Source organism: Papaver somniferum, chromosome 6 (genome assembly GCF_003573695.1).
Source record: "Papaver somniferum cultivar HN1 chromosome 6, ASM357369v1, whole genome shotgun sequence".
NCBI lineage: Eukaryota > Viridiplantae > Streptophyta > Magnoliopsida > Ranunculales > Papaveraceae > Papaver > Papaver somniferum.
Window position 1 is genome coordinate 107,227,702 of NC_039363.1, and position 9,649 is coordinate 107,237,350.

General features: G+C 35.6%; 1 protein-coding gene across 1 annotated transcript; it reads left to right on the forward strand.

Moving 5' to 3' along the window:
* Positions 1-5,649: 5,649 nt before the first annotated feature.
* Positions 5,650-8,570, forward strand: LOC113288762. Its single transcript, XM_026537880.1, has 3 exons — positions 5,650-6,374; positions 7,913-8,119; positions 8,222-8,570. The coding sequence occupies exons 1-3, from the start codon at positions 5,823-5,825 to the stop codon at positions 8,318-8,320; spliced, it is 858 nt and encodes a 285-aa protein (XP_026393665.1). The 5' UTR covers positions 5,650-5,822; the 3' UTR covers positions 8,321-8,570.
* Positions 8,571-9,649: the final 1,079 nt, after the last annotated feature.

The window sequence follows — 9,649 nt, forward strand, 5'->3', positions numbered from 1 at the left end:
AATGAGTAGTTCACACTACAAATACATATGGTTTACGGATCATTATGTAAGGGGGAGTGATTTTCATTGTGAGATGAAGTATTGACTAAGGGGGAGTGATACATATCACCATAGTATTGTTGTCAAAGTTGTGATACAATTGAACTTTGATGTCGTGTAATAATACTATGACATTGTATAACAATGATTGAGAGCAACTGTTTTCTCATTGTTATAATTACGGATCTTCAACAACTATGATGCTGAGTTGAACACATTTGGAATCATTGGAGTACTTGGAATTGACTAAGATTTCGAGTAATGTTGAATAACCAAGGAGATCAAGCATTTGTATGAGAAGCTACAAAGTTTATTTATTTTGTAATCCATATGTATTGATAGTTTTGTCACTAAAATTGACAAATGGAGAGATTGTGAGAGCACTGCTCGGTCAAACTCGCAAGCGTCGATATCTCAAGCTTGTTTATTAATGTTAGTGATCAAAAATATAAGTCTTGATTGCTAGTCTACTTATAGTGATGTCTCAGACTAGGATAGATTGTGTAGTTGAGCATTAGACTTCACGACGTTCATCATTGAAGACAAAGAACTACTAAGGAAAGCTTGTGGAATTTCATCAACAAAAGGTATGTGGAGACTAAAACTCATATATCACTTGGAAAATCTATTTCTACTCTATTTCATATATTGATACATAAGTCGTATTACTATATGGTTTTCGATTATGCAAATTCTAGATTTCGAGTTGAGTTTAACTCGCTTACATATTTCTCGAAATATGTGTTGGTAAGATTTCGCTTCAACCAATTTCATCTTATATTCTTGACGAAAGTCAAAAGATGATCATGTGAAAATCTCCGAGTAACATCTTACATGGTTTGTGTGATACAATCATTTGGTGTAGACTTGGAATGTTTCGTTCTGATTATTTCAATAACTTGAAAATTGCTTTGATTCTAATAGTGTGTGAAAACGGCTATTTTCATCCTCTAAGAAAGTTTTAATGATTGAAATAGAGTTTAGAACACTAAACCAACATTGTATTATAGACATGTTATGCATTCTTGCATATATGTGATCCATGTCCGGGAACCATAGTATGCATACTCGTATGCGTACCTATTGGTTTGAGAAGTCCAGGAACCTAAGTACATGTACCAACACGCATACTGGCGTAAGGTTCATGACCGGGAAATTCTGTTCGGTTGGAGGTATGCGCACCCGTCCGCATACTGGTGAAAACCAAACTTGGTCCAACTATTCAAGTATGCGTACCCGTTTGCATACTTGAGTGGTTAAAGTTCTAAAATCGGTTGTGACATGAAAAAATACATTTATATAATAAGGAATGCATTCTTTGTAAACCGTGGCTATAATGTTCATGAATTGATTCGAGTGAATCAAACCGATTTTGCTTCAATTGTGTTCTTGTATACTTCTATGAGAATATAGCAATTGAACAACTCTTTAAATAGTTTCATTTGAGTCATTTGAACTAGTTATGGTTAAGATGAATAAGGTTGATATGAGAGTGTTCATATAGCTAACCTCAGTTTACTACTGTTGAGCCAACATGGTGTACACGTTTAGGTACGGTTACATAAACCTAAATGAGGGTACATTTCATTTGTGTATAACAAGCTAAGTTCGATATAACGGTTGAAAGATACCTAGTTCCCTCAGTATCACTGCGCCTTTGACTTCTAAAGACACGCACGTGAATAGCAAGTCCGTTGGATCGTGTTCCAAACAACAAAGGAAGAATCTGTTTGGTAACCACTCTAATCAATCTTGCTAAAGATATAGATAATTCTTTGATAAAGGCTCTTCCGTTTAATCTAATAAACTCTTTTTCCTGGTTAGATCAATCTAACTTTAACTACCGAAATAGTCAAGTATAGATTCACAATCAATCAATATAGATTTCAAACCGAAATATAGAGAATGCCGATCTCACGTATCTAATCAATCATATCTATCAAAGATAAATTGATTCTAGTTGGATCCCATCCGATCAAGGTTTGTGCACTAAATCCACAATATACGAAAACTAATAAGAAATATTTTTCGTCTTCAAATTTTTTTTTATCTTCAAAACCCGCACAACACCACTTGAATCTCTTGTGATCAATCACGCACAGAACGAAGTCTGTTAACAATGGATTATCACAAGATGTCTTTAGATCTAACAATAGTTCTAAAAATCCAGTCGATACTTTGATCTAGTCTGAGTGAATCTTATATCAGAAAAGAAGATTCTCAAGTATAAACAAACCAGGTGCGATCAAAGTTTCAACAACCATTAGTCAATCAAATCAAATCGAAAACTAATAACACTGCAATTATCTAGTTTCCCATCAATGGTACTCGTAGAGCTTCTTGATCCCACAAAAGTCTTTAAACGAGCGGTCGTAAGAGATTTCACCTAATTAGGATATTTTCCTCTCTGAATAGACGGCTCCACCGGAAACAACAAGAAGTGAAGTTTGCCTGGCTCTTAGGATAGTTTGCTAGAAATGCAAACTTAGATATTTATAGACCAAGGATGTCTGGACACCAAAGAATTTCAAAAACCGAAAATACTCTCAAAATATGCAATGAATGCCCAAATTCGGTTTTCCTAATTCAAATAAACGCTTGTCCAATATTTCTGAAATATCTCAATAGAAAATCTCTAATTAGTAAATGCACATTACTAATTTTTATTATCTAGAGATATGCATTAATTATTGGTAATTAAAGTATATAAAACCAAAAACCTTAATTAAAAGATTCATAATTTATTTTGGCATAGGATCACCTTGAGTACCAAGGAATATCTTTTAACAAAAAATGATAAGAATTACTGCTCGTGTCCAAAGTATGTTGACATCTTTTCACTGCAATTTCTTATTTCATATTTACATGGATTTGCTATCTTGGAATTGGTTATACCACACTTCCAAAAAAAAATTAGAATTGGTTTGCATGTATTCCAAGATTATTATGTGATTGGTCATACCAAATCACAACGTTTAGTTGTGATCGGTCCTTCCTAGTCACATACATGGGTTCAGATCGGTTGTACCAATCACTGGAATCGGTTATACCTAAATATGGTTACCTACTTGTGATCGGTCACACCAGTCACTAGGATCGGTTACACCAATTACAAGGATCGGTTCCATCTACACATGATATCTACTTATGATCGTTCACACCAGTTACCAGGACCGGTCACACCAATTACAAGGATCGGTCACACAACACTTATGATCGGTCACACCAATTACTAAGATCGGTCACACCAATTACAATGATCGATCATACCATCTTATGGTGATTACTTAGGATCGGTTACACCAATTACCAGGACCGGTCAGTCTAGCCATTGTGATCAGTTATACCAAGATACATAACCTGAGTTAAGATCGGTTCTACCAACTCACACATATTGGTTATCCAAAGATATGCAACGAATATACTTTTTATAAACTCTTTGATATACTTTTCTATAGATTGAGTCTGACTGTCTAGTTGATTCTCTTGAAAGTATATTGGAGTTTGTCTATTCAGACTGCCAAACGAATTATTGGGTGTGGTTGTTAGACCCCTGCTTTTTCAAAGAGCATTGGCTTGATCTTCAATAGTCTGGCCTTCACGAAAAGGCTCTACTCTACCACTAGTGCGACTTAAATCTAAAGCTTCTAACCTTTTTGGATTTTGCTGATATTTTGGCATCTAATTAAAAGCCTCCTTCTACCCTGTTAACATTTCACATGCCTAAAAGAGTTGTTTTCCGGGGTTCCCTACTATTTTCCCATTGCTGGGTCTTTTCGGCGATTTCATTCAAAAATGTCATCGCCGCATCAATCGTTTGGTTTTCAAACCCACTTGTACACAGAAATTCAATCGTGGTTGTTGTGTAATAATCTAAACTCTTATAAAGGATCCGAACTAGCCTAACCTTTTCTAAACCATGATGAAGATATTATGTTAACAAATCATTGAACCTTTCCAAATACCTATACAAAGATTCTTCCTCTTGTTGAGAAAATGTGCAGATTTGCGTCCTAATAGACGGTGTTTTATGCCTAGGGAAAAACTTATTGAAAAATGCAGATATAAGTTGTTCATATGTTTCAATTGACTCGAAAATCAAACTACATAGGCAAGATTTTGTCTTATCTTTCAAGGAAAATGGGAATAACCTAAGCTTCAATGCTTCGTCATCCATGTTCTTAGTTCTTAAAGTACTACAAATTTCCTCAAAATCCCTAACATGGTAATAGGGTATTCATTTTCTTTCCCTAAAAAGATTGGGAGCACTGTATGGTCCCAGATTTCATTTCAAAATTTGCTTACGTGTCAGCTAACTTAATACACGAAGGACGAGTAGTCCTAGAAGCTTTCAAAGTTGTAATTTCTGGCGTTATCAGAGTACTAGGGATACTCGTCTCACTAAAAGACGGACGTTCAAAACTGACTTTTCCAGAAACATGACTCTATAGATTAAGGTATTCGAGATCCCTGTTTTCTAAAATATAAGTTCTAGTATTTTACTGATAAACCGACCTTGAGCGTCTCTTTTACGTCCTGGCATAAAAAAATTCCTAAATCAAAAGGGAAATCTAAGCAATCACAAAACAAAGGTGACTCAACCAAATCACTTTGAAAATCTAGCAAACAACAAGCATGATGGCTTCACTTAGATTGTTTCTAGACCAACTTTTAATCTTCCGAAAGGCAACTAGGTATAGCTTTAGCAAACCTCTCTGGAACAAGCTCAGAGGAGCTTTGATACCCCCACCTCTTTGGCAAAATGTTTCCTCGGATTACAAGGTGGCTCGTTCAACTTACAATAATCATCCTGAACTTTGAGTTAAGCTAACAAGATACCCAATACAATCCTTTTGAACGACTTTCCTTTAAGCTCGTTACCTTATTAGTCTCGTTCTAGTCAAAATTTTAAGGCTTAGGTTCACGTTGGGAACATTCTTCTAAGGCGAGCAAGAAGAGAACAGTGATGAAATCCAAACCCTTATATTGGATGGTCTGGCCTTGACCTTTACTAGAAAAATAAATGTTTGTATTCAGTCCTCAACATATATGCATAAAAAGTAGTCCATTGAACCCGCTGACAGGGGATTCACGGGTGTTTAGAATCTTACCTCCCATTCTAGACGAGAGATGAACCAGTTGTAGTCGATTCAGGTCATCGAATCCTATGTCAGTGTACAAGCCCAAGGTGTAGAGATAATATCCTCTTTTTCTGCAACAGTTTATATAGTTGGTCTCGGACAAGATCTCATCGAAATTTTTGGCCTCGGTTTCGGTCTACGGTCGAGAAGAGTCTCTTTGGCGAAACATGATGTGGTCGAAAAACTTGTCGAGACCACTGAGATGCCGCCTATATCTTTGCGAGACTAAGATGGAGTTGATGAAGTTTCTTTCAAACTCCCTCACGACTAACGTGGTTTTCTATGGAGTTTGGGTGATTCTTCTAATTAAACTCTCCCACGATTAACGGGATTTTGAGAGACTCTTTCGGACTCCCCACGATTAACAAAAAACTGAATTACACTCGACTCAACTCGCGGGAGGACTAACGCCTGTACATTCATAGACCATATTATAGCCGTATTAAGCATTTGGTTCTCCCGAGTCAAGTCCGAGCAAATCCCAAAAAGATTAAAAAGATCAGAAGAAAAAGAAAACCATTATCTCCGTGAGCTTGAGAAACCCTGGAATCCTGAATTCACACTCATAGTAGCTAAATCCTAACCTGAAAGTTCCTTGAAACTGTTGAACTCAAGTACTTAACTACTGAAAAATTGCAGATAATGGCAGTCTCAGTTCCTCTTCTCCACCATCTTCTGAAACCCCATCCTCCTTCTTTCCTCTTCTTAGAACCCCTCTGTTTAACTAGCTCTCTCCATTTACATAAACCTCTACGTTCTTTCATCATAAACCCTAATTCTCATTCTTCATCTTCTACTGTTTCTTACTTCCTTAAACCCTCATCTTCTTACTTATCTTCATCATCTTTTTCACATCCCCAAATTATCTCTACTAGGGTTTTGCTTAATCAAGACAGAGAATTCGACCTTGATACTGAAAATGAAATCGAAGAAGAATTCCTAACGGAAGATGAAGGAGTGGAAGCAGAAGAAGTGGAAGACGAAATAATAGGTGAAGCTCAAATTGAACAAGAACTGGAACCATTGACAGAATTGGAAGTACCTGTTTTGACTATGAAAGAAAAGAAAGAACTTGCATCTTATGCTCATAGTCTAGGAAAGAAACTTAAATCTCAACAAGTTGGTAAATCTGGTGTTACTTCTTCTCAAGCTGCTGCATTCATTGAAAACCTTGAATCCAATGAGCTCCTTAAGGTAAGCTCATATTTACTTCTAGTTATGCTTTTAATTTGATTGAGTGATGTTTTAGTTGTTTTGGGTTGCCAAATGACTTGCCTGTTTGGATGTTCTTAGTGGGTTTAGCTTAGTTTGAACACGAATTATGAATGGTAGTATTAGAACAGGAATACTTATGGATAATGGGTTGCTCAAATGATCATATTAGTGGTGTTTTGAATGCAGATATGAATAATTGAAATCTATAACAACTACAGGACCTTCAATTCTGTTAAGGATTGGCCTTTACTAAAATAGGATAGTTTAATTGAGGCATCGTGACACCGTAAATTTCTAGTTTGTTTGTTTGTTCTGATTGGCGGTGTTATTTAGAGAATATAGTATCAGCAATTGTTTGAGCGAACCTGTTCTTGGGGTTACATATGTGAACATTATGCAACAGAAGATGTGACTAAGTTTTCGTTCAAGGTTTTATCTGATGATGGCTAGGTGCATACATGGTGGGAGCTTAATCAAATCCTCATAATTAAATGACTAATAACCATGTCTGATCTCTTTACTCCAGCTAACTACTTGTATAAGATTAAAGAAAGTTTTTTTCTCCACCGTCTCCCTGATCCTCAACATGTATATCTATTTCAATTACCTGCAATGGTAGTAACGGGTATGAATAGTTGGTTTTCTTAAAGATGCGTTGAGGCACATCAGTTGACTGGTTATTTCGAAGGCATCCCCTTCAATTGACATAGCGAAAATTGATCTGAGAGACTCTGATTAAGTTAAAACTGAGATTTAGGATTGCTTTAAGAAGCTTGGGGTAGTTAGTCAGTTGTTAATAGTTGAACTTGAGTTGTTTTGTTTAGCAAATGTTGTTCACTTTTTTGTTAACCCTTAGCAGGAGGTTCAGATTCATCAGATATGTTTGTCTGATATCCTCAAAGGGGAGAGGGGAAATTTGGTGTTTTAATCAAGGGTACTGTTGTATTGTGTACACATGTCACATGGAATTACTCTGAAATATTAGTCCCACATACTAGCAGAAGAGGTTACTTTTTTTATTGGGCTTCATTGAATAGCCAATACAACATATTTATATATGATCAATCCTACAAGTAGTTCCATCTACCAATGTGATGGATGTAATAGCTGTTGCAGAAGCTCTAACATTCTTCAGATTATAGCAATGCTGCATAGAGCTCATCTTTATGGTTTCAAGTAGGAGCTAAAATCTCATTTTGCTTCGCAAATTTTACTTGTATTATTGTCTGTGTGATAGATGATATGCTTGCATTTGAAATATAGGGGTGTTAACTTTTTCATTAACTCCCCCTTTGAATGTAAACTGTAAGCATGGTAATTTGGATACAAGAGTCTTTTCATATAATTAGAGGTCCTGATTTGTCCAACATGCTAGATTGCCTGTGGTGTAGAATCTTCTTTTTCTTCTTCTTCTGTTCTCACTTCCTCTTTATAGTCATGTCTACTTATATTCTGTTTGGGTTTGTAAGCAAAGTTTTGATCTGGTAGCTATCTTGGTCCATGAACTGTTTAAACAGCTCAAAATACATAACAGCTGTCCAGGGGAGCTAGTTGATGTGGTGAGGGCATTGGAGAAATCAACTGGATCAGTAGCTGTGGGTCAGATTGGCCGGTCTGTAATTCTATACAGACCCAGCATTACCAAATTAAAAGCAGCAGAGAAACGAAACCAAGAAAGAAAAGTATATGTGAGAAAAGGATACACACCGAGACCCACTGATACGGTAAATCTCTATTAGTTCTCTTCTATTATTAAATCCGACTCTTGAAATGTTAGTTTACTCCTTTGCTTCTACCTAAGATTGTTCCCTCATGATAAAACGTAGTTGCTGAAGAAAGTGGAAGTGCCAAGATTCTCTGGAAGCGGTCCCGTGGAAGACGTGTTCAAACTCACCCTACCCGTACCCGATCATAGTTTGCTATAATCCTATATTCCCAAAGAGAGAGGGAAGGATATTTCAAAATGCAAGTTTCTGCTAGTGTAAGTTGGTAAGATCATTCTTACGCTATGTTTTGTATGGAAACCTGTTTGTCTGTGCATACGCAAACGTTTTGAGTCCATGCTATACAAAATTAATCACCAACCTAGTATAGCAGGTCTTTTTTGTTGGAGTGTAAATTTGTATCATCATCTCTCAATCTATCATGGTAAAAGAAAAAAAACTTAAGGCGCAATTTGACTTCTGGTATGTTCTGCAGATTAAACTTGCATTTATTTTCTTTCGTAGTTGGCTTTCATATTTTAATATATTAAGCTCTAAAAAAATCAGGGTGATACTCTTACAGTTACTAAAACACCGTCCATATTATTTGTGCCAAATCAAAACCGTATCCAATAAAAATGGACCAAAAACTCCATTTGAATTCAAATTAGTTAAATTTAGTTTTTAACCGTATCTAATAATTCCAATCGTACCCTTAACCATATATACAGTTTCTTCAAAATAGAAAATTTTGGCGGAAATACAATTTCAGCAGATCGGAGAAGAGGATTGAAGATCTTCTCTACCAGAATCTTCCTCTATTTAGATTTTAGGGTTTGATTTCGTATATTCTCTACCAGAATCTTTATAGAGATATCTAGAAAAATCAAAACAAGATCTATATTCTTATCTCTTTCTCTGATTCGATTCTGATGATTTCAGAAACTAATTTTCCGATCTCGGTTTTGTTTCAATTTAGTTGAATAATAGAAGAGATCGTAGATTTCAATCCTTCGAATCTGAAGATTTATGTGTATTGTTGAAGAAATTCAATTTATTTTGGTTTTTGGTTCTCATCTTCTTCGAAGAAAAGAAGAGAAGTAACAATTTAATCCTCCGAATTGTCATCTTGAGTCTGTAATCATACGTTGAAGTAGTCGGATCATATTCATCAGGAACGCGATTTCGATTTCCAGGTATTTTTATTTCTTTGATTTGTTTTGAATTTTCTAGTTGATTTCATAATAGAAGTTACAATAATGTTACAATTTTGGATCGTTGTTCGTATTGAAATAGATTTGCTTCTGTTGATTATGTTTGTTTCTTGTTGTTCATGGTGAAATCTGTATGAATGGAAATTTTTTGTTGTTAAGCTGTCATATAGTTTTCAGTTTAAATTGAGTGAAACCTTTTTTGGTTCCATACTTTTGCTTGTAGATATGGACTCTGTCATTGCAGCTGTATGTTACAATGAAGCTTCATTGTCGTTTCGTATTGGTTTAAAAACAACTCTTATGGATTTGAAGGATAATATTTGTTTAAATTGGGTTC

What these genes read in the sequence shown, in the direction of transcription:
- LOC113288762 (XM_026537880.1), top strand. Translation starts at nt 5,823, where the DNA reads ATGGCAGTCTCAGTTCCTCTTCTCCACCATCTTCTGAAACCCCATCCT. An exon ending in AATCCAATGAGCTCCTTAAG is followed by an intron (nt 6,375 to 7,912) that starts GTAAGCTCATAT and finishes CTGTTTAAACAG; the next exon opens with CTCAAAATACATAACAGCTG. An exon ending in CACCGAGACCCACTGATACG is followed by an intron (nt 8,120 to 8,221) that starts GTAAATCTCTAT and finishes GATAAAACGTAG; the next exon opens with TTGCTGAAGAAAGTGGAAGT.